Here is a 25,461-nt window from a genome sequence, read left to right as displayed (position 1 = left end):
CGATTTTCTATATACAGTCAGCCATGTGATAAAACTGTCTGGTGACACAAGTATGCTGGGCCCAGTGTAAAGCAACATTCAATGGACTTTAGTACCACACTGTTGGTATGTCTTGGACAGGGATATCCAGATGGTGAACAGTACAATAACTATCAATACTAAGTATTTTAAAAGGAAATTATGGTTTACATTTAGCCCAGGCCTAATTTATCAAGTGATAAAATTGTTGTGAGTTTTGTGAATGTTCCTCGTTTGTTTTTTTGACTTTTCACCTTCTTGCCCTGACTTGAAAATTCATCTAACTTCAAGAGGTAAACTAGGTGCCTAGTCAGGCTGAGATTAAATCCGGTGCCCAGCTTTACTATCTGATTTACATAGGGTATGTTGATAGGGGTAGCATACCAGGCCAGTGTGTGAGAGTGTAGACTAGGTGCTGTTTGTTGAGGACTTAACAGTTTGTGTCGATTCACAGGGTTGTTAAGGTTAGTCTCTATATGGAATATATTATATTTAATAGTTATATGCCCACTTTTGTAATGAGTAAAAAACACAAAGTAATAGATATATAGCAATTCTGTTATTTATTTTTTTAAAGTAAGGGTCTATTGCATTGTTCCAGTCATTTGATGCAGGGAATTTAAGTATTTACTGTAGGGTTTAGAAGGGACCAGTGAGACATTTCTCACTACTAAAATAGCAGATCTTAAGGAGTGATGTAGAAAGGGCATTTAAAGGAAAGGTTTGCTATTTTTGATCCTGGGTCCTATTTTTGTATTATGTAGCCAAATCATGGACTGTGGAGACATGATTTTTGGGAATTAATACAGTTTTGAGAGTTTATGATTTTTCCTGCTGTCTCTCTTTAGGCTAAAATAGAACTAAACGGGGCAACTGACAAATCGTTTGAAAATGTATGCTACATTCAGTTTTCCAAAATGGGAAGGCCATGGTGTTTTGATATAGGTCTCCGTATGTTCTCCTGAAAGAATTGTGCCAAAGCGAGCTTTGTATCAATGGTTATGTTCTATGTGATTATAAAAAAAATTAGCATAAATAATGCACTACCTAACAATATTTGTAAACGTCTGCACTCGAGCTAATACAGCGTGGTGCTGTTTCAAAACAGCTGAACTACGGTGCTGGTCTCAATGCAGTTTACTAGCTAGCAACAAACACAATTTACGGACATTTATCAAAATGTTTTGAGAATGTGCAGTCCCCTATTTTGTTAGTACAATGTCATCCAGCCAATTGTCGAAAAGACAGGCCATCATTCCGGAATGTTATCAGTCAGGGAAAATAACTGACATGGCTGTTCCCAACATTATAACATTTATGCCAATGCTCCATAGTTGGTCATGCTCTAAGGTAGCAAAACAGCCCCAAACTATAATGACACTGCCTAAATGCTTTACCTTTGTAATGAGTTTCCTCTTTTCAAAGGTAGGATTTAGTTTTGCCAAACACGGTTTGGTGAAAATATATGGCATTTTGACCAAAAACCTTTAAAGATGTAGAGCAGAGATCTCAAACAGGTTCCACGGAGGGCTGAGTGTCTGCAGGTTTTTACTCTAACCTTGTACTTAATTGACTAAGGAACCAATTGGAAGGAAAACCCAAAAACCTGCAGACACTCGGCCCTCCGTGGAACCGGTTTGAGACCTCTGGTGTAGAGTTTGTTGTGTGGTTTCTGTTCTTTTCTTGCAGCCCTTACAATTGCTCTTTAGATTCAACTGCGGTGGATTGCCCTTTTTAGAATTCTCTGGGTAAGCAGACTTAGAATTTCATTTAGTGATTGTAAGTCTTTCAGATCCCTTAGCTTAGCTTCCACTTTGTCCGTGTAGAGGATCCCTTTCAGTAAGTCCATACTAAAATATAATTGAGTTTTACCTGCTTACCAGTAAAAAAGAACTGGTCATCAGATTTTTCCCCCACCACTCTGGGAGCTGTGATGCCACTTGTGGCTACCAATATTATACCATCTTCCACTATGAAAACGGTTTGTTGATTTTCACTTTTCAACTTGAGATACTTTTTGACATGATACCTGGAAATTGCAAATAGTGGTCTCTAGAATTCTGTATGAGAGTTGTCACAAATGCTAATGTTCAAGCATTTGCATGTTCCAGGGAAACCTTAACCTAACATGGATTCCGGTCATACTTTGTCCGTATACTGCTTTCAGGGTAAGGACACAACTGTCATTTTATTTGAGTGAACTTTACCTCTGATCAACCACAGGTTAATGTCTTTACATTGTCAGGCCATTAGCATTTTTTTGAATCTACGTGTGTGTGGCAGATTAGTGCCCTGGAAACCGATCATCAGAAAGGTGTTTCTTCCGTCTTGTTTTTCTCTTTGTCCTAGGAACGTGCTGCCATGGTCACTGGCTTTCTTTTAGATAGAAGTGAATGGTATTAAAGTGCTCATAGAGATGAGGCCTTTATGTTGGGTTGAAGGTCAAAATCAACCGTAGTTGCTGCAGATCAAGTCGGACTGTCGAGTAAAAACATTTGAATGAGAGCAATGTTATTTATGTTCTCGCCAGGCTCCTATTGCATGCTGGGGTGGTGTTTTGGGACAAAGTGTCCAGTCAACTGGTACTGGGGTGATGGCCCGAAGGGCGGATTGGTATGCCGTGACCTCTCAAGCCCCGTTTTACATGACTTACAAATGCCATGCCCACACAGACGCTGTCTGGGACTTTCACTAGAGAATGATAGCTCTCCTTCTATTGCAGTTGGCTGGAAGAACACCAACCGATCAAGAAGAATTCCTGTACCACCCACTATCAGTCTCTGCATAACCACTACAGCCCTTTCAGGCCACCTCCTCAGTAATCAATCATTTACCATATTGCCATTAAGTATGATCTCTTTTTGGACTTACATCTTAAATGCAGCCTCATTACTAATCTTATTCTTAACCCTAACACCAGTACCATCGTGCCTAACCTTAACCCGAAGTTAAACATAACCGTTAACCATAAATGTTATTTGTAATGAGGTGGTTTTTGTTTTGTTTTTTGTGTAGATGCTGATTAGACAGCATAATTATTGCACAGGTGTGCCTTAGTCTGGCCACAATAAAAGGCCACTCTGAAAAAAGGTGCATCTGTTGTTTGAAGTAAATAGTGCAGTTAGTGGCCAAAAGACAACAACGTTCTTATTTTCTGTTGAAGAACAGTCTGAGATCCCCTATTGGAAACACAGGGTACCAATCATTTGAAACCTGAAAATGTTGTTATTGGTAGAGCCTTTTTTCCATTTATTGTTTTCGTGGAGGTCAATCATTTTGGAAATTAAGGTTTGTGTGCCCAAATGTACATAAACACCCATGCGAGTAAAGCTGTGCACAAAAGTTCAGGATTTGTATATGCTGTATGTGGGTTCTCAACACATCTTTCTCTGTTGTTGCACAGGGACTGGCTAAAAAGGAAGACAGACTCCCCCACCACCAGAAGACATAGGCCAATGGTACTGTAGCTGTTTGTCAGGCAACAAGATCCTTACTTAAAATGGCTTTCCGCTGCCATCTCCCGAACTGGAATAACCTGGAGCAGAGCTTCACCCTACCATGGTGATCATCTTGACAAAAACACTACAGAAGAAGAACGGTGTCAATGATGTAAGGTCTAGGAACACTGAATCTTTTCTGCCGGTGAGTAAACCCTTCCTGACCCGTAGCAAAAGCACTGTAACAACACTTTAAGGTGCCTCTATTCACTCACCTTGGAAAATGTAATGAGACTCGGTCCTTCTTTGCTCCTCTACAATACAGCCTATTGTAGCTTCTGGCAGGCTTCTCGCTATCAAGGTCTTGTTTTATTTGGCCTCTAGGTTGGACGTTCAAAATAGATGGCATATTATTCAATTTCAGCAGTCAATGACATTCAAGGGCCGACCAAGAGCCAACCTGAATAGGTGTCACCCGGCTGTGTAGCGGTGCTGACATAACACTGTATTGTTGTGACAAAGAACCTAAGGTGACTGTCAGCAACCACAATGACTCTGCCCCTTTGCCCTGTATCTCTAAGAGCCTTTCTGCACCACCCTGCTTGTTCTCTTGTCTACGTTCTGTACTTTCTAGAATAAACAGAGGTAGGGTGTGCGTTCAATTCCTGGAGAGTTATGTACTGACATGTTTAGACTCAGAGTAAATGAGCCTAGTTAAGTCCTATCTCTCCTTCCCTCTGTCTGTCCGTTAACAGCGAGAGCTCCACACCATGAGCAGAGGGACCACCCTCTTCTCCTGCGGGACTGTGGGTGAGTGCATCCCTCTGTCTTTCCCTCACACCATGGTCCTTGATATGATAACCTCGCCAATATGTTGCTCATGCTCTTCTGTTAGGCTTTATGGACTGAAGCCGTTGTGATAGGTTGTTAAATTGAACGTTTCCATTTCATGTCTGTCACATTTTCTAAAAAGATGTTCCCCCGTAGCTTGGATTCTGTTTGTCTTGTTCGACAGGCGTATGGCTTGATATAAGCCCCCCCCCCCCCCATTTTCTGTCTGCTGCTTCCCTTCTGTCACTCTGTTTCACTTCTGTTTCTCTCATGAGTCTTGTTCCAGTGTGCACGTGTCATCACACTGGAATCCAGTTTGTGTTTTGCCATTTTCTCACATTTCCTTGTAGGCCAGTGGGATGTCCTCCGTATTTACATTCTCATTTGTATTCTCTGCATTTTTGTCAGCTCATTTTGTGGACTCTGTCCGTTGATCTTTGGAACTGAAAAATATACCTGTGCCTACCTAAGAGGGGACAGAATTGTTCCTTGACAGTGTGGGTCCCAGGTTGCCAGCAGGGTGTCAATACAGTTCTCTGCTAGCTTCAAGCTCCGTAACGACTGTTAGCTAGGTCCTGTGAAGTGAGTGCTGTATTTTGCCCACCGGACTGTCATGTTATTCCTTGGTGCCTGTGACGACGGGTGATGTTTGGGTCTGAATGTAAAATCAGGTCAGGTTGCATTTCTACTCTCATTGTGCTTGGCACAGACATGTCAGGAAGCAATTAAATAAAATCCCAAACACATGGCTGGAAGTTCTCCTTCAGTCTACACTTCCCTAATCTTTAAAATCTTCCCTTAAAAGCTATTAGCAAGTGGTACAATATTGGCATGGTTCGTTGACATGAAGATCCGTTTGTTATTTGACTGGAAACATCTGTTGCCTGCTTATGCTACATTATGCTACATTTGGTTAGTGAAGTGTTTCCTGACTACTACAGTGTAATATAACTTATATGTGATAGATATGCCATGCATATGTATGTTGTCATTTTACATTAACATGTCTAGTAGAGACTGCCAGGTTGCTTGTAGAATGCTGTACTTCCACTAAACCCCAGACTATTACCTTGGCAGCCACTGTGTAACTGTCACCTCAACCAGGAGCTAGCATCTCTTCCAGCAACTAGTTTGTCAAACTGTGGTGTTATCCTCTCTTGAACCACTTTCACTGAGTATTGTAGACCTTGGGTGATGTGCATGTAGCATTTTATAGTCTCTCAAAGCAAGTGCTGCTTTGCTGGCCTGTATTCCGGTCTGGCCTCATACTGGTCTGCTTACTCTGTTGTTTTCTTAAAGGGCTTGGTGGGTTTGTTTGTCTGTCTGTGTGTTAGGCCAAACTCACATGTATAAATAAGGTATACATTGAACATCACCCTGGAAGCTTAGACCAGCTTTTCCTGTTGTCATTATTTTACCTGAAGCTATAATTTATCTTGACAAAGCTTCTGTAGAGGAGATAAAGTGGGATTTTCAAAACTCCATGAGATGGTATGGGGGCTTATTTCGCAAATACGGTGAAAGTAATATAGGTGGAGCATTGAGGGATTATGAAACAAGCTTCCCATCTGTTCTTTGGAATTATATTATCACTGTGGCTGAAAATGCGAAGTTAGATTTGATGTATATTTAGTAATGTCTTTGTTCAAGGGGTCTTTGCATATGTCTGTTAATGTATTTGTACGTATTTCCATGCATTCTAGAGGCAGACAGGTGGCTGGAACTGGGCAGAGGCTGTGCCGTTCAGCCAAGCAGTCCATGCCAGTCTGGCCCCAGCCTGAAGAGCCTGTGGGACATTTTGCCCAAAGAGTGCCAGCAGAGAAGCAGGATCTGGGACCATGAAGTGGGAACTGCCACCGACATCACCAGTCGAATCCGAGACCTGAACGTGAGCGATGCCAAGTTCACAGCCACTCACTCCCTTCCCCTCCTCACTTCCAAAGCGCCCCCTAGCAAGCGTCAGTGCCGCTCACTGTCCTTTTCTGAAGAGTTTGAGGGCTGTCGGTCGTCATGGAGACGGCAAGGATCGCGTGTGTGGACGGAGGTGGAGAAGAGGAGGTGCCACAGTGGGGGGAGTGTGCAGCATTGCTCTCAAGGGGGTGTACTAGGTGGTGGCGTTTGTTCAAGAGAAATTCCCACAATACAACGGAGCTCCAGTTTAAGCCTGCCCTCCTGCTCAAACAACCCCACAAATAGCCCCCTGGAGCTCCCCTGCTTCACGCAGCATCTACCCCTGTACCACCAGTTTAACGCCTCCCCTCCCCCCCCCTCCCACCAGTGCTACCTCAGGCCCCTCTCCCTGTCCCATGAGCAGATCTGCCTGCCAGAGAACCACAGACAGGAGTCTAGCTCGCCAGACTCACCAGAGTTGGGAAGCTGTTCTGGGCGCAGAGCAAGGGGAAAAGGGGGTCTGTCACGAAGTAAGTCCCAACCATGTGTCCTGAATGATAAGAAGATCGGCATGAAACGCAGGAGACCAGAGGATACTCAGGAATCTCGGCCCTCCTTGGACCTGGCCAAGATGACTCAGGTTAGTAGCCATGGACACACAACAAAATGTGAAGAATGCCATGCCGCCCCTCCATCCACTGATCTTCTGTCATGGGTCTGAATTAGTTACCGATTTGAAGGAGAGAACAAAACCAGAATAGTATTCGCCCTCCAGAATGGTAGTTTCCTACCCTTGGCTAGTATGTTGCGCACTGATCAAATATTGAATGCTCCCAATTAATGAAGATACAGCGCTATATTGAGTCCCGTTCTCATCTTTTCTGCAGTGACGCAACACTTGACTAGCTCACTTAGATCTGTCCGTTTGGCTTTTCTCTCAAGAATGAGCTGAGACGTCACAACTTGTTAAATTCAGCACGTATAGGGAAGATCTAGGACTAGCACAATTTAATCACATAGTTGGCATATATCAGAACCTTGTGCCTCCTCTCCATACTAAACATGCTCATAGGTTCCTTGTCCTCTTTAGAGAGCTCTAAAGCTGTCCTAGAAAGAATCCAGCCTCCTCTTCCAAATCCCTTTCTGTTTTCCCTTTCTAAGAAACAGTGTTTCTAGGCACTGTGGGGTAATGCCAGGGTTGGATCAAGTGTTCAGTAATGGAGCCTAGCATGTTTTTGTGTCCATGCCAGAAGTTACCTCTGCTTTCTGCTAGTTTCTTGGCATGACGAGTACCCCTATTGTTTGGTAGTTTTTTATAACCTTGTTTTTGTTTTGGGTTGGGATTTTTTGTTGACTGTGCTTTATGTGAGGCGGACTGATGATGAGTTTGATTGGTACTTTCTACAGTCTCTTACAACCTGGTATTGGTAGCAACTTATCCCAAGGTGCTTTTCTTAACTATTAGGTCATGTAGGTTGAGACTTAACCAATTATTTTATTTACATTTTTTCAATACAGTTTATGATTATTCTTATTCTAGCCTGTTGGATTTGAAATTACATTTATATGGGGTTAGTGCTTAGATAGGGTATTTAGGGTATTTTCATCCATATTGAATGAACCATTTAGAAATCACATTTTATAGTGCGTCCGTTCACCCCCCCCGTCCACCTGCGCCCCTTACTGTTTTTTTACAGCTTGTTGACAGAATTGTGTGGGTTCAAGTAGGAGTAGTAAGTGAATAAATCCTATTTTTTCTGTTAATTGGTAATGTTCATTTATCTTGTCACTCCATGTTTATTCACTTGTTCGTGAGAAAAGCAAGTCAGCTTGACTTGGACAAGCATAATTGCATGAGAATGTGTTTTTTCCGATTCTCTCAAAGGGTGTTTGACTATGTGAAAGTGATGACAGGCCCATCCATCTTCAATCACTATGGGTGTGTACGCATTATGTCCTGAAGACAGCATTTAGTGAGAACTAAAAGGAGAAAACTCCCTTCCAAATCATAATGTGATTATGGAATCATTTTAGGATGGTTAACCTAGTGAAATGTATCCAGAATGTAGCTTTTCCTTGGCATCCATATTTTGTGATTTATACCTGTTCTTGTGCTGCTCTTTGGCAAAGAGGCAATGTGCAATTTCCTAAGCTCACCATTGAGCCTTTAATTGCTGTGTGATACAAACCTTTTTTTATGGTATGATGATTTCCTCTCAACCAACCTGTTTCTAATAAGCTTAAGTCACTCAAATTTTGCCATGCCTTTGATTATTTACTGTTTCATCTGACAGTATATAAATAACAAAGTCCTATACATCTGTCTTTGGAGACTGACCTGGTGATCTCGTAAAATTCTGCCCCCTGGTTTCAGTGTTTACATTATTGAACTGCTGAGAGGGCATTTTCACCCACTAAACACACACGCTGTACCTTTAAGATCCTGATGCACAATGTTCAGGTGGGTAAACCAATCATTAACTTACACAGCGTTCATGCACATCCGTCTAGATTGTTTATGTTCTTCTAACGAGAAAGCAAGAGAAAGAAAGAAACCTTTATGTTGTTGGCTGTATAGACATGCCAGGCACCAGCAGAACCAAAACCTATTCTCCTTGCTGTCTTCCAAAAAAGGATAGCCATCTAGTTTAATACACTGCTCCGCTGAACATGTCATAATCACCGTAGGATTTGCAGGTCCGCCATTGGCGCCTCATTTTCTGGAGATGCTGTGGTGAACTTTATGCTGCCTGCAACATCATCCAGCAGGACCAGTTAGGTAGTGGGCCAGTGATGGTCTGGGGAGGCATATCTTTGGAGGGTCACGCAGACGGTACCCTGACTGTTGTTTGGTACCGGGATGAAATCCTCCAATCCATTGTCAGACCTTACACTGGTGCAGTGGGCCGATGATGAAGGCACTGATGCCATTGACTGACCCTCACGTTCCCCAGACCGGAATCCAATTGAGATCCTCTGGGATGTTATGTATCGGTGCATCCACCGGTTCCAAGTAGCGCCACAGACTGTCCAGGAGCTCACTGATGCCCTGATCCAGGTCTGGGAGGAGATCCCCCAGGACACCATCCGCTGTCTCATCAGGAGCATGCCCAGACGGTGTCGGGAGTGTATACTGTACAGGCACGTGGGGGGCATGCACACTACTGAGTCACATTATAAGTTACCGTGATGAAATTTACACAAGTTGGAATGGCCTGTGATTTCTATTGTTTACTTAGATTTTTGGTGTGAGTTTGAATCCAGCCCTCAATCGGTTGGTGATTTTGGTTTCCATTGACCGCTGTTGTCATTTTGCTCTTAACGAATTACACAATGTACACAATGTACATGATTTTGATCTTTAATATATTTCCTTCATCAAGAGCCGATGTCGGATTTCAGTGTTACCTCAGCTCGCTCCTCAGCATCAGCCTACCCAACACAACACTATGCTCTGGTAGATACCTTACACTAGTCATCCCATAAGTACCTTCAAAATCAAATTTCTGTCTGATCGCTGTACCTGCTAAGCACCTTACTCCACTGTCACCTCATCTGGTGAGCAACTTTGCAGCAACTTTTCATTTGTATTTGTATGTAATAACAGACATGGTGATCTCTGCACATTATACATGTGTAAGTAGTGAATGGGTCAACTCATTCAGTGTCACGTACCAACCTCTTGCTTATTCCATTGTGCATCATGTGTGTTTGATTGTGTTTCGGTTTGTATGGCATGGTATTTTATCACATCTGTATGCTTAAAACCAAACCTAATATGGTTTCTGTTATTTATGCCAGACTGAACTCTCAGAGTTCCTCATTCTAATTTTAGATGTTGTGTGGTATGGTATGATAAGTCATGCACTTTTTCCCCCGGATATTGTCACAAGCACTTGCACGTTCTGATGACACAAGAACTGACTGATATAGTGCTTTGCTGGGATCCTAAAGGTATTCAAGAGAACTAGGCGGAGGCCTCATCTGTCTGAGTAATACCGATGAGGCCTCTGCATGAATGTGTGTCTGGGTGTGTGCCTACCAGTCTGCATATGTTTGTGTGAGCTTCGTGGTGGGGGTTATTTCTTTCTCATTCTCCATGTTTGTAGAAGGCTGGCTGAGGGGAGTTAAATGGCAGGGTCCCTTCTCCCCTTCTCTCCGTTCATGGATGACCAACATGGCGAGCAAAGCTGAGCTGCGGTGCCTTTAGGGTTGTAGGAACACCTAAGTGGGTGTGGTGGCCCTGGGGCCTGTGGCAAAAAACTGTCCTGTTATTTTGTGTTTGTTTGACCAGGAGGTTCCTCTCTACACAACGCTCTCTCTTGGGGCCTGGATTCATTATACCAAATTTGAAACTTTTGGAATATACCAAGACATGGAACTTGGAACTGTTGAAAAGGTTTAGTTGAGTGACCGGAAGAGTGTGTGTGTAGCAGGAAGAGTATTTCCACGTGTGTCAGGCCTGTGTTTACATAGTGAAAAGATGGCTGATCGTGTGTGCCCACACTCATGTAGGTTACTTTCAAGTGGAGCGTAAAAACAGGAAGTCAACGCTGTATAAACTGCAGGTTATTAAAGTCCCTTTACCCAAATGTTGGTCCAGGAAAAATGTATATGAAAAATATTCAACAGAATACCATCCTTCTCTCTCGTTTTCTCACCATTCTGTGTTATATTTAGGAATGGGGTGTTTCTTCAACAGTGGAAAGAAGAAATCCCATTTTCACTCCAATGTGGTTCCTACAGCAAAGCACTGGCCGCTAGTTGCTGTCTGGCATGCTATAGTTGTAGCAGTGTGTCTTCCCATGTAATATTATATACAGTAGCTCTCAAAAGTGAGTACACCACTCACATTTTTGTCAATATTTGATTATATCTTTTCATGTGACAACACTGAAGATATGACACTTTGCTACAATGTAAAGTAGTGAGTGTACAGCTTGTATAACAGTGTACATTTGCTGTTCCCTCAAAATATGTCCAAATTGGGCCCAAAGTGTCAATATTTTGTGTGGCCACCATTATTTTCCAGCACTGCCTTAACCAAATTAGGTCCAGATAGCCATTTTCCTTCCCCGGTGTCATGTGACCTCATTAGTGTTACAAGGTCTCAGGTGTGAATGGGGAGCAGGTGTGTTAAATTTGGTGTTGTCACTCTCACACTCCCTCATACTGGTCACTGGAATTTCAACATGGCACCTCATGGCAAAGAACTCTCTGAGGATCTGAAAAAAAGAATTGTTGCTCTACATAAAGATATAATCAAATATTAGCAAAAATGTGAAGGGTGTACTCACTTTTGTGAGATACTGTATATATAAATATTACCTTATACTATATAATTTTTTATAATTAACAGTGAAAGCGTTTTGAATTTCATTGTATTGCTCTTACAATGCTATTTGGGAGCCCCAAACCAAAACATTCACATTTGTACCAGGAGTTGGAGGAACATTAGAGTAGTCCATTATGTGGGTTGCAGGAACAAGCTCATCTTTATTCACCTCAGTGCTGCCAACATCTGCTACTAGACGAAAGGGACACTTAGCCCTTTCAAGGTTGGAATTCCTCATAATAAGACCTCAATACCACATAGTTGCAAAATAGTTGCTCTCTGCACGTATACTAGCAATGTTACACAGATTAATGTGAACAGTCCTTAAACGCCTGGCGAAGCCTACTGTATAACTGTTTGATTTTAACAGCTTTATGTTGATATTCTTAGGTTCATGTATTGGCATGAAAATTGAATTGCCAGGATCCTCAGGATATAATATTATACTTCAGTACTATACTAGTACACATTTTAACCCTAAACTTACCAACAAGTTTGTTAAAACTTTTTTCAAAGTGAAGACCAGCCAAAGGTGCCTGTCATTTTAGTCCAAAAGGCCCGTTAATACACTTTGACTGGGCTCAGTGTTTTTGTTATACACGTTACTGTAAAGTTGACTCACTATGTAAACCTAGAGCTGCTCCAGACTGATCTTTTCCTCTCCTGAGGGCATGTTGACGGAGTCTTGACACACACATACAAACACTGTCACAGCGTTTTGACATGGAATGTAGTCTGGTGGCTGTCTGGGTGGGACATGTTTTGTGGTTTTCTATATTCTTTTCAGTAATGACCATAGATCGCAAAACCACCATCAGGCTTAGAATGCATTCGTTAAACATTGTGTTCAGTGTTGTTAAGGATGGTCCATACAGCCATGGTAATGTTAATGTAGACTTAATGTCTCGGTCGCCAATTCCCTTATTTTCAAAGTGCGAAATGTGCTTGGCTAGGTTATTGAAGTCTACTTAATCTGGTAAAGATATAGTATAAGAACTTTGATCTGTCTGCTCTCTCTCTTATGTGTTCTATGTCAGGGACATCCCTAATTTCTTCACTGGATTCATGAGTGAACTTGACATGAAACCTGAAAGTGATGTACAACCTGAACTTCTCCAATGCTCTTATGTTCACAGTGCGTGGCTTCCTTTTAGAGGCAGACACAACTGTATCTCAGTTTCTCATATTTATTTATGAAGTATGAGAGGAACTTGAGAAAATACTTCATTTGATCATCAATATTATTTAGACTGGTGGTAGTTAAATGAGGTTTTGGCTATTACGTGCACTGAAATCACCCAGTTACATAACAGTATGAAAGGGAGGTTTGAATCGAAACAAATGAAAGGATTGGAGGAGCAATGTGCTTCAGTCATTCAATCTTACCAGAATAAAACTTTGTGACCAAACATGGAAGTACCAGGTGCAACACATGGGATCACAAGAACCAATGTTACGCCTATGAATGGAGGCCCGGGATAGTGTGCAAGAGACGTGTCTTCTATACGTGACAGAGTGTGACTGCGATTGGCTTCAGAAAGACACCAACATGGAGGGGAGGCGAGGGGTGCAGGTGGAGGCCCAATGGGAAGCTAAGCGCCTCCAACGTGATAAATCAGGAACCTCTCCAACAGGCAATTCAGCGCCAACGTTTGTCCTTTTGTTTGTCCTTTGTCCATTCTAAAACAGAAGACCCTGTTAATGCTAAGCACATGAGCTGTGTTAAATTTTGGGAGATGGACCAATCCCCCTTTCTGTCGTTGACAAGCATATTTGATAGATTGCATCCCACGGTAACAAGCTTTAAAACGAAGAGCATTTTCTACCCCTTCTCTAAAAGGGCATGTAGAGACTAGTGACAAAGATGTTGCTTCTGTTAAATTTTCTGATTGGTTTAGAAATGTCCATTCTAACCTGGCATTTAATGAGCAGCAAGCTTGCCGTGACAGTTTTTCCTTCCTGAAATGTTTTCAGAAAGGGAAAATGGCACAAAAGCAACATTAGAACAGGTGTTCGGAGGTCCCCTGTAGCCAGACATTTATATGTGGCATTTCAGGGCAGTAAACGTATACAGCCACCAATGACAGGGGAGGAAAGGAAAATATTTTTGTTTTACAGGGAATGTTATTCTATCCACGCTCTACAGAAATAGTCCTAGAGGCTTGAATGAAAAACTGCTATTGGGTGGCTTTCTGTGGGCTGCAGGTGCATACTCTGTTACATGTTCTTATGTGAAGCTCAGTGGAAAATGGCAGTGACAATAATAATAAAGTGTAAATAATGTGCGTATATATTGAATATAACTAACGATTTGCCACAGATCTCACCATGTTGAGTCCACTGGGTTTCTTCTGACTGGATGTAGAATGTGAACAGACTTACCAGAACAGTAACTAAACTAGCTTACCAGCTGGATAAGTGGGACCTCAGGTCCTCAAGTCAAGTATAGTTCACACACTCACAGGCCATGAAGTTCACGCTCAAATCTCCGGTTTCTCTCAACAACTCTACTGTTACTGAGATGGAAAACAATGTTATGTATTGTTATTAAGTTGTGGCAGCCTACTAATTAGTATTTATCTTTCTTTCCCTTAAATTTATTTGCTTAAACAGAGACTTCAGACCTTCCACAGCTTGAGCTGCCCTGGTTGCTCTGGTCTGGACACCTGTCAGTCAAACTTGCACCCATTATTCTCCAGGAGTTGGAGTCAAACGGAATCGGACTTCTGTCCGTCTGACTTAGGTACAGAGACTCATCAGGAAGTTGACGATGAAGAGGAGGATTCTTCCTATGAGGAGCTGGACAGTGACTCTGCATGTAGCCTGGATTCCAGAAATGGGTCACCATCAGGAGAAGGGGGTGTGAGGATGGGTGAGGGACACACCATCTGGAAGGATGAGTGTGGTATTGAGAAGGACATCTACCAGCTGGGGGGAGAGCTGGACATTGACCAGATTGAGAGGAACTGAACTCTCAAATTTGAAAAGGTGTTCAGATAATGGATTGTGTAATAATTTTTGAAGGTTGAGGAATGTTTGTGAATGTTGCGGAAAGGCAGAGAATCTTGAACTTCATATTGCTGAGGTTGCTTTACATACAATGCATTCCGTAAGTGTTGGGACGGAGACACGTTTTGTTTTTTTGGCTCTGTACTCCAGCACATTGGATTTGAAATGAGACCATGACTAAGGTTAAAGTGCAGACTGTTAGCATTCATTTCATGATAACACTATGTGAAGTGACGACAGCCATTTTATATATATACAGTAGCCCCCCATTTTAGGGGACCAGAAGAAATGTGGCATATTTTGCCATTGGTTGGAAATCTTTTATTTGCTGACTGAAGTCTACGAACAAGGACGGGACAAAGCATAAGGGACATAAACGGTCGCTTAGAGGCCCCGACCACTAGCTAGGAGAGAGGGGGCCCCCAATCAGATTTTGCTTAGGGCCCCCAAAAGGTTAGAGCCGGCACTGTCTACAACCCAGAGATATCACCAGATGCTGGGTATTTTCCCCTGGTGATTGCCTATACTGCAGCCATCATCAGTTTATTTTTTGTTTCCATTGGATTCAGGTCAGAACTCACTTGGCCAGACAAGAACATTCCACTTTTTGGCCCTCCACCTTATTTCACAGATAAGTTGGGATGTCAGTTCCTTTTTTTCTCCACCCTTTCCTCTTGCCATAACATTGATACATGTTCATTTTGTCTCTTCTATCCACAATAACTTTTCCAGAACTATGCAGGCTATTTTTGGTATTTCTTTAAGGCTATACTGTTTGTAAAGCTAACTAGTGTTTTAAATTGGGTGACCATGTATAAAATATGCTTTTATTTCTAAATGGGTCATCAGATATGGATGATAATAACAGCTGAGAGTCTGCACTTTAACCCCATCATTATTCTATAATTTTAAATCCAAAGTGCTGGAGCAAAGAGACAAAAAGAACAACTTACTGACCAAAACACTCACCATATACTGCACTGTATGATAGGTGGATATTCAGCGGATTGAAAGGACCTTAGATGAAACAACACCTTTTTAGAAACGTACGGGGATTTTTACAAAGGCAGTGGCAGACATGGGATGTTGTGTTGCATGAAACGTCAGTTAAAGACAAAGCCAGGGAATTGTTGATAGAAATGGTTGTTCGTTGACTTTTTGCATCTCTACTTTGAACTGTCAGGTTCTGCTGGATGAATGGTTGTCTTTGGCAATCGAACAGCGGCGGCTTTCTGTTGGTGCCTTGCAGCGCGAGGATTTCAGGTGTACCTGCACATAAAACTGTACTGAACTAACCATACGGTTTAAGTACTGTAGCATTAGCAGCCGGAGTATGTTATTACTTTTTATTTTCTCTACCATGCTGGGGAATGTGACTGCCTGAGACAGAAGAATGAATTAGACCAGAGAATAACTATGTTCTTATATAAACCTCCACTTGATTGTTTTCTTCTACTGTACATATAGGACGACCATATCCTGATGAATTCAAGTTGACCCCCCCCCAGCCCCTACTGTGTGACATTTTATATTTTCTAATATGCAAAATGTATATTTGAATAAACACTGAATTTTAAGTCTTGAGTTCTAATAGCCATGTAAGTTTTTGATGTATGTTTCATTTATTTTTTGAATTGCTTGTGAAGGTTTAACAGAGTAGACTTCCAAAAAAACTATTTGGGTTTGGTAATGTTGTGTTGCAATATTTTCAGGGACTGGTGCCATTATGCATGGCGGCAGCTTGACATTAAGACTTCATGTCATAAACGTCATAAACAAATGTCTCCTAATATAAAGTTATTGAGCTGCCATTGATTCTGGACATATTGGCTCGAAAGTTGTTTGTACGACGTGATGGATATGGCCCATTATGTAAACATCCGTGTGCTCTATGGAAGCGTTACACAGCCCACTGGGAGCAAACAAAATAGCAGGAAGTCTATACAGCGATTACCCCGTCCATACCACTGGCCTTGTGCTGTGGAAGGAGCAAGTGATGTCACAACCACAGGAAGGCTTCGCAGTGCAGTTGGAAGGCTCACGGAAGCGCTGTCAAGACACAGCTTTTTTTTTGCCTGGGGATATCCTGTCATGTGTTTCTTATGTCTGTCCTAGTCTAGGGGGACTTAAAGCCCTTGCTGCCACTGAAGGAAGACTTCAGACTAGATTACAGTTAGTTTTGACTAGATTTCCGTCATTCCTAGGGCTACCTCGTTATTGGAAATGAAAGAGGGGGGAAAAAAAACATTAGTCCGGTGTCTTCCTACGATACAGATACTGGTGCCCTATTCTCACACTCGCACAGATATACCCACACACAGCTTCTGGAATGAATGCTGACTCTGTGTAGAGAGAACTTGTAAACTGTTCTGAAAATATTTGGACTGTCTTCCTTGATTGCCTAAAGGGGTTGGATGTACTCCGTCTCTGCTGTTGTTATAGCATGCCCACACAGTTGCTGGGGTACTGGGTCCATCAAAATCAATGTAACAAAAAAAAAAGCAGGTCGTAACCAAAGCAAGGAACATAATTTCTTTCTTTTTTTTTTTTTTTCATGGAACAGAAACTCAACTGGGAACAAAAGTGATTTCTACGGTCCCAAAACCAATTTGTTGTTCCAAAAGCATGGGAAGCGGTTGATAAAATGTTCCCAGTCCCACAAAATAGCCTATTTGCAAAACATCTGGAACTCCAACTTCTCTTTCAAGTGAAAGGTCTGTCAGCTTCAATCCCTGCTAGTGTGTGTGTCAGTGTCTAGGCAACCTGACCTGCCCCCTCCAAAGTGGTACCTCCACAGTAGCCTACTGAAGTTTAGCTTGATTTTAAAGATGGAGAGGTTATTTACTTGAGAATAATCAATTAACTTTTTTTACGGCTAGTTGAGGATGCTGTCATTATTACAGTGCGCAATGGATTTATTAAGACCTACACGTCCCTGAGCTCCTTTCACACACATCCTGTCAGACAGGAAGTAGGCAGGCAGAGAGGAATAAAGAATTAGATTCTGAAGTAACACAAACACCCACTCACACGACTGCCCCAGGCCTATAAATAGAAGGGATTGTGTAGCGGAGGCTGGTAAATGTTGACATTAGTGAGGGAAAGGGCCATGTTACTGAAAGTCACAAATTCTGGGCTGTATAGCCTTAATTACACAAGTGAAAACACTGGCACTGTTTTCAGAAGATCCAGAGATTTCCACTTCGTTGGCAGAAAATGTTTTGGCCCTCATGATGTAGGCATTGCTCTTGTAAAACTTAATTTCAAGACCAGTAAGAGCATAGCCCAATCACTTCAATAAAGAAGTTAAAAGAAAACCAGCCTGGTCTTCCAATTGCAAAAGGTCATAGCTGTATGGCCTCTTTCGAGAAGGCTAACCTACCTTACAACTACCTCACACTGTGATTCCACCAATACTTCTAGATCTCTGAATGTCCTGCCCTGTACCTGTCTGCTATATTGTGTCATATTAGTCTCCACTTGGTCACAGGTGGCCAGTATCACGTCAGTAACAGAATCAACTAAAAGGTCAATGAGATCTGTCAGTAAGGCTCAACAGTCTATCGTTGTAGAGACACACACACACACACACACTGTGACCATTCTAGGCCATTGCCACCAAATAGCATCTCATCAGTCTGCAATTACCACAACGTTTTATTTTTTTATTGACATTTTTAAAATGATCAGCCATTGGTGAATCGATGCGGTTGCTAGAAAATGTTGCTGTCATTGATTACCACTCGCCATGAGATCAGAAACTATTAAGAAAATGTATCGATGCTGAACCCATAAATGATGGCGTGGTTGTTAGAAGCCACCTTTTGAGGATCAAGTCCTACAAAAGTCCTACATGTGAGGAAATAGTATGTACATGATCAAAAAGGTCACAAAGCAACAACGAGGAAAGGTTCACTGAAGAGCTGGGAGGGTGAGGAAGCCCACAGGTCTCTCTGCTCTGCCAAAGAGGAGGAGCCAAAGAGCTGGTACAGATCCCTAAGAAAGATTTCAAATCAATAGTCAAATAGGTCAGAAGACAAAAGCTTAAATTCAAGATGGGAAGGGTTTTCCAGGAATGGCTGCTCGTCCAACCGTCTCAAAAGGCATCAGAGGGATTACAAACTAAAAACCAAAGGCTCCCCAAGTTGCAGTGGACCCTGCAATTCTGAACAATCCAATCCAGCGCCCCCACAAACTCATACCTCTCTCTCCACTTTCAGATTAAGGGCTCAACTGTTAATTCAGCTGAATCATTAGAATTCCTGGGGACCATCATCTTTCAGCGTCAGGGGAGGGCAACATCACCAATAACACACACCAGTGAAAGTACCACTAGCAGCAGCTGAAAAAACAAAATAATCTCCCAGTCAATCCCTATTGTGCCTCACCCATCAATTGTAGAGTCAATTCCACACCATTAAACCATACAATTCAGAGCATGCGTATATTTTAGATATCAACTTAGAGTGGTTCTGATTCAGAGTGCCTTAGTTATCGGTTTACAATAACAGCCATCTGCTGCCAGAATTGAGTCCATACCAAGCCTTAATTCCTAAACTTATAGCCTTACTACAGAAACACAGCAGTTGGAATGCACTCACAACCGCTCCATTCTACACATGTCAAGTTTCCAGTGTGTTAGTGAGAGTGTAATGTATGGGAGGAAAGAGGTGCAGCACTCTTAGTCTGTGGAAGGACATGCTGTGAAAAAGGAAACACATGGTCTTTGTTTTTCCCACAAACGTTCATCCTTTGTGAGGCGAAGGGGTCTGGGACGACTGTGGACTGGCTGCTGTGATGATTAACGGCTGAACAATAGAGGACTGAAATAGACGAATCCTGGTAATCCTCCTCCACGTCCACGTTCCGTCATGTATGTCACATCTGGGTTGGGTTGAGGAGCTTGGATTGGTCCCACTGTCCTGGATCCAACGCAGTCACCATCTAGAACACCTTACATAGCATTGCATCTCTCATAAGAAAACAGTTTTATTTAACCTTTAATACAGGTTGTGTCGTTGAGATAAATTTATTTTTCAAGTGAGACCTGCTCCAACCAGTTTCGGCGTTGTGTGTGTGACTACAGCCAATTTCTGCTGTCAACAATGAATACATGATTACACCCAAATTCATCCAACTACAATATCTACAGTATCTCACAAAAGTCATTTTCACTTAGGGGTGTACTCACTTTTGTTGCCAGCGGTTTGGACATTAATGGCTGTGTGTTGAGTTATTTTGAGCAAATTTGCATTGTTATACAAGCTGTACACTCACTGCTTTACATTGTAGCAAAGTGTAATTCCTTCAGTGTTGTCACATGAAATGATATAATAAAAAAAAATACAAATATGTGAGGGGTGTACTCACTTTCGTGAGATACTGTATGTTCATTATATGTGCCAGGCCAGACCTTGTCTGTACAGTATGGTAACCTTTGCAACAGTTTACACACTTCTAAATCCCAAGCTAATGCAGATTTGTATCTTAACGACGGAGGGACAGATAGAATAGAATGGAGCTGAATTCTGTTTTCTGTATATAACTGAACACAGTACTAGGAGGACAGCCTGTACTGGGAGTTAGAAAAACAAGGATTTGTTTAATCCAGATGTCTAAATGTGAGCGAGAGGCAGGCAGGCAGATAGGAAGGTTGTATGGCTTTCTCTGCTTTAATCAATCTACTGACATTAGAGAGGGAGTGCTATCAATTACATCTGCTTACCTGTGAAAATACAGACGCAATGAACATGGGCCATGAACTTTAACCCAAAGTTGAGACTGGTTTGTATTGCTTAGTCACATACGAGGACAATATTGATGGTGTATTATGCTTCACACAAAAACGATGAACATTTCAAGTTAGTTATTTAAATTCAACTGTAAAACCATTAACCATTAAAAGAGGTATCTGTAAGTTCAACCCTCTAGTGTCTACAAGAAGAATAGCAAAAACAATGTGATTGTCTGTTCCTGGCTGGGGTGCCTTTAGGCATCTCTATCTGCCTTGAGGCCACAGTGAGGGCCTGACTGCAGAGGTGCCTCTTGACATCTCTATGTGCACTACTGTTTAATTATCCCCAATCAGAGGCAGCTGCTCCCTATTGCCTCTAATTGGGGATCCTATTTAAGTGGCCCTGGTTGTCCTTTAGTTGTCGGTCATTGTTTGTAGTTAGTGGTGTGTTTGCTACTCTTCAGTTCACGGGCATACTCTCCTTTTGTCTTCCTAAGAAGAACCATTAAAAGGATGTCTACCCTCTGTTCTGTGTCCTGCCTCCTCATCTGTGACAGTGTTTCCGACTCTAGATAGCCTTAGTAGCTAACTGGATGATGGCCAGTTAGCTTGGCTTTCTCGCTAACATTACACAATGTGTGTTTCACAATGTCCATTTTTATTGGCAATATTTTCGGTTGTATATCTATAACTGAGCAAAGAAATGTTGTATACGTTGTATATACAATGGGCAGAACAAGTATTGGATACACTGCCGATTTTGCAGGTTTTCCTACTTACAAAGCATGTAGAGGTCTGTAATTTTTATCATAGGTACACTTCAACTGTGAGAGACAGAATGTATGATTTATTTTAAGAATTAATTTGCATTTTATTGCATGACATAAGTATTTGATCACCTACCAACCAGTAAGAATTCTGTCTCTCACAGACCTGTTAGTTTTTCCTTAAGAAGCCCTCCTGTTCTCCACTCATTACCTGTATTAAATGCACCTGTTTGAACTCGTTACCTGTATAAAAGACACCTGTCCACACACTCAATCAAACAGACTCCAACCTCTCCACAATGGCCAAGACCAGAGAGCTGTGTAAGGACATCAGGGATAAAATTGTAGACCTGCACAAGGCTGGGATGGGCTACAGGACAATAGGCAAGCAGCTTGGTGAGAAGGCAACAACTGTTGGCGCAATTATAAGAAAATGGAAGATGTTCAAGATGACGTCAATCTCCCTCGGTCTGGGGCTCCATGCAAGATCTCACCGCGTGGGGCATCAGTGATCATGAGGAAGGTGAGGGATCAGCCCAGAACTACACGGCAGGACCTGGTCAATGACCTGAAGTGAGTTGGGACCAAAATCTCAAAGTAAAACACTACGCCGTCATGGATTAAAATCCTGCAGCGCACGCAAGGTCACCCTGCTCAAGCCAGTGCATGTCCAGGCCCGTCTGAAGTTTGCAAATGACCATCTGGATTGAAGATGGGTCGTGGCTGGATCTTCCAGCATGACAACGACCCAAAACACACAGCCAGGGCAACGAAGGAGTGGCTCCATAAGAAGCATCTCAAGGTCCTGGAGTGGCCTAGCCAGTCTCCAGACCTGAACCCAATAGAAAATCTTTGGTGGGAGCTGAAAGTCTGTATTGCCCAGCGACAGCCCCGAAACCTCAAGGATCTGGAGAAGGTCTATATGGAGGAGTGGGCCAAAATCCCTGATGCAGTGTGTGCAAACCTGGTAAAGAACTACAGGAAACTTAAGATCTCTGTAATTGCAAACAAAGGTTTCTGTACCAAATATTAAGGTCTGCTTTTCTGATGTATCAAATACTTATGTCATGCAATAAAATGCTAATCAATTACTTAAAAATCATACAATGTGATTTTCTGGATTTTTGTTTTAGATTCCGTCACTCACAGTTGAAGATTACCTATGACAAAAATGACAGACTACATTCTACATGCTTTGTAAGTGGGAAAACCTGCAAAATCGGCAGTGTATCAAATACTTGTTCTGCCCACTGTATGGTTGTATACGTGTCCTAGGCTAGTGGCATCGGACGAAGAGAAAGTTTACTCGGTAGCTGCCTTGCTACTTACATGGATGTAGACCTTACCCCGAGGAGAAATGTGGAGCAATATGACAAGTGTCATGGTGGTTTATACACATTGTGGAAGATGTCTCTGAGTGAACAGAGACAAGATAACATTCACAGCTGTTTAACTTCATGGGCCAGGAAAAATAAACAAGTGGGCGTGTTTCTTGATGCTATAACTATGTGATTACATGTAGCTCTGCACCGAAATTGAACAGGCGGTTGATAAGAATTCCAAAGTATGCAAAAAACGTTCGGAATCCCTGTGGCACCTCGCTTGATCCAGTGTGGATTGTGTGATGTAACCCCACGCCCGCATAATCTGTCTGAGCGGAGGTTGTAATGTTATCCTGCCTACATTTTCTGCCAGTGACTCTCCTTGTCGGATTAATCTGCATGTAGCAAAATAGATTTTGGAAGTTGCAGAATATGATCCCTTATTTCGTCCATACTATCAGACCCGCAGTACCACTCATCACCGTGGTCCAGTGGGCATTGGCATGATGGGGTGGGTGCCTGCCACAATACTCGTCCGTACTGGAGACGAATGAGCCATTGTCACCACTGTTATCACTGGAACAAACAACAGGATACTGATGGCAGTACACAATGACTGGGGGACTCGGCCATGGCTGTCCGATAAGGAGACAGCAGAAGATATCTAGGTGCAATCCATTGCCTTGCTGTGGCTTATGTTACTGCAACCCGTAACTTCCTACCGTATTCTTGTTCTAAAATTAAAGGATCAATTAATCAGAACACCCATTTAGAATTGCACTGAATGAATAGCATAATGATGATTAGATTTTGAAAGCTATCTGGTTTAAATTATTGATCTGGCATGAGGATGGTGTATTAACCGACAAAAGGATTGTACATGCAGTTCCTTTGCCATTTTTCTCTGTCAGTGATAACCATAAGTGGGTTTGATCTAACAAGAAGGACAATACGAATGCTTGAAAAACTGTGTGTATCTTTGTGATAGGGGTGAACTGGCTTCAACTCAGGGCCACTGTCAGCGTGTTTCTATTTCTATAGGGGTAGTATCATATTCTTGTTCAGCAGAGAGGGCAGCTTTAAGGTTTTTTGGTGGTCCTAGACAGTGCAATGTATGAGGGAGGCCTTGTTGTGTTTCTTGTGTTTACAGTATTTTGTCTGTGGCTTTTTCTCTGTAAGTACTCAGTTCTCAAGGGTAATACCCGGTCTGGAGTGTCTGTCTGTTGACATACTATCTCGTCCTCTCCTGTTGCACAATCTCTCACACATGCAAGAACAAGCACAAATGAAATCAAATGCATGGTACCTAACCTGCTTTCTGGGGCTAGATTTTTGGTCAAGTGTTGAAATTGAAATCAGGAGCAGTTTTTTCATGTAAAATGTTTCAAGCTAATTAACCAATTAATATCTTCTAGACTTTCTGTTCTAAAGCTTACAGTTGTGCTCAAAAGTGTGCATACCCTTGGAGAATTGATAATATAGTATACAGTATGTACAATTTGTAAAGAAAACATGAGTGAGCAGGCAAAATGCATGTCTTTTATTTCTTATAGGATTCACATTCAACTGTAGGTCATAACAGAATGGCACAACCATAAAACAAAACATGGCAACAAAGAAAAAACAAACTGACTCCTGTTCAAAAGTCTGCATACCCTTAGTTCTTAATACTGTGTATTGGCCACTTTAGCATAAATGACAGCATGTAGTCTTTTGTAATAGTTTTCTATGAGGCCCCAAATTCTTGATGGAGGTATAGCTGCCCATTCAACTTGGCAAAATGCCTCCAGGTCATGCAATGTCTTTGGTTGTCTTGCATGAACCGCATGTTTGAGATCTCCCGAGAGTGGCTCAATGATATTAACGTCAGGGGACTGTGATGGCCACTCCAGAACCTTCACGTTTTTCTGCTGTAACCACTGGAGGGTCAACTTGGCCTTGTGCTTAGGGTAATTGTAGTGCTGGAAAGTCCAAGAGCGTCCCATGCGACAGCTTTCGGGCAGAAGAATGCAAATTGTCTTTCAGTATTTTCTGATAAAATGCATGCATTCATTTTGCCATAAATTTTCACAAGATTCCCTGTGCCTTTAGAGCTCACACACCCCCAAAACATCAGTGGGCCACCAACATGCTTCACAGTGGGGATGGTATTCTGTTCACAATAGGTGTTGACCCCTCTCCAAACATAGCATTTATGGTTGTGACCATAAACCTCTATTTTGGTCTCGTCACTCCAAATTACAGTGTGCCCAAAGCTGGGAGGCGTGTCAAGTTGTTGTCAGGCATATTGTAACAATTTTTTTTTGTGGCATTCCCTTCTTTCTGGCAACTCGATGCAGCAAATTTTTATTCAAGTATTGTTGCATTGTGCTCCTTGAAACAATCACATCGTCTTTTTCCAGAGCAGTCTGTATTTCTCACAGAGGTTACGAACACTTCTCCTGACATTTTTGGCTGAAATCTTTCAGGCAATAATTTGCCTTAATATTCTTATGTTCATAAAAGTTTGCAGAACTTCCAGGTGTAGGGCTGGTTAAACATATATATTTTCATTGCATACTGCAAACTTAAATTACTGTGAAAGCATTCACAAATATTTTCAGTCGATACAACTCAAACCGGGACCAGATTTGAGTTGTATTTTCTTTAAAGAATTATGTAATTACACTCAGCCACACCTGCAATATAATTTCCAGGTGTGCATTGCCCTTTAAGTGAACTCTAGAGCTACCACCCATCACTGACTTTTTTAATGGCAAAAACATGGTAACTTGATAACTTTGAGTTACACTTATTAGAAACATTTGAGTAAAAAAAATACCTTAGGATTTACAGTGTAGGAGGAGGGTAGCAAGCTGCAAAGGTTCTTAAAAATGCTTGACCTCTAATTCAGAAACATGTGGCATCTCTCTCCTAAGGTTAGAGAGTGGGATCCATTCTGAAGGGAGGAAGTCCAACTATCTCCAGTGTTCTGATTTACAAGCTTCCGTTTGGGATTTACTGTTATATCTGCCTATACTCCCCAGCACTGGAATCCATATGTTCATGTAAAGGCGTATGTCTCCTCACCACCACTGAAACCCGTTAAAGCACAAACCAGCCTCATAGGTTCTTGTGT

General features: G+C 42.1%; 1 protein-coding gene across 7 annotated transcripts in view; it reads left to right on the top strand.

The window, feature by feature from the left end:
• LOC105010568 (protein FAM53B-like) overlaps nucleotides 1-25,461 on the top strand; it is a 56,832-nt gene that overhangs the window by 2,839 nt on the left and 28,532 nt on the right. For 2 of the 7 annotated variants that reach the window (XM_034292554.1, XM_010869934.4), the window contains exons 2-4: nucleotides 3,422-3,660; nucleotides 4,211-4,265; nucleotides 5,990-6,816. In XM_034292554.1, coding sequence (XP_034148445.1) covers nucleotides 3,577-3,660; nucleotides 4,211-4,265; nucleotides 5,990-6,816 — 966 coding nt within the window. In that variant the 5' untranslated portion in view covers nucleotides 3,422-3,576. Of the gene's footprint in view, nucleotides 1-2,617; nucleotides 2,867-3,421; nucleotides 3,661-3,694; nucleotides 4,101-4,210; nucleotides 4,266-5,989; nucleotides 6,817-14,124; nucleotides 16,105-25,461 lie in introns of those variants that run through there. The other 5 variants (XM_020047396.3, XM_010869932.4, XM_010869933.4 and 2 more) reach the window with 5 other exon arrangements.

This window comes from Esox lucius, chromosome 6 (genome assembly GCF_011004845.1).
Source record: "Esox lucius isolate fEsoLuc1 chromosome 6, fEsoLuc1.pri, whole genome shotgun sequence".
NCBI lineage: Eukaryota > Metazoa > Chordata > Actinopteri > Esociformes > Esocidae > Esox > Esox lucius.
Note: the sequence above shows the minus strand (reverse complement) of the source record. Positions and strands in the feature narration are given on the sequence as shown.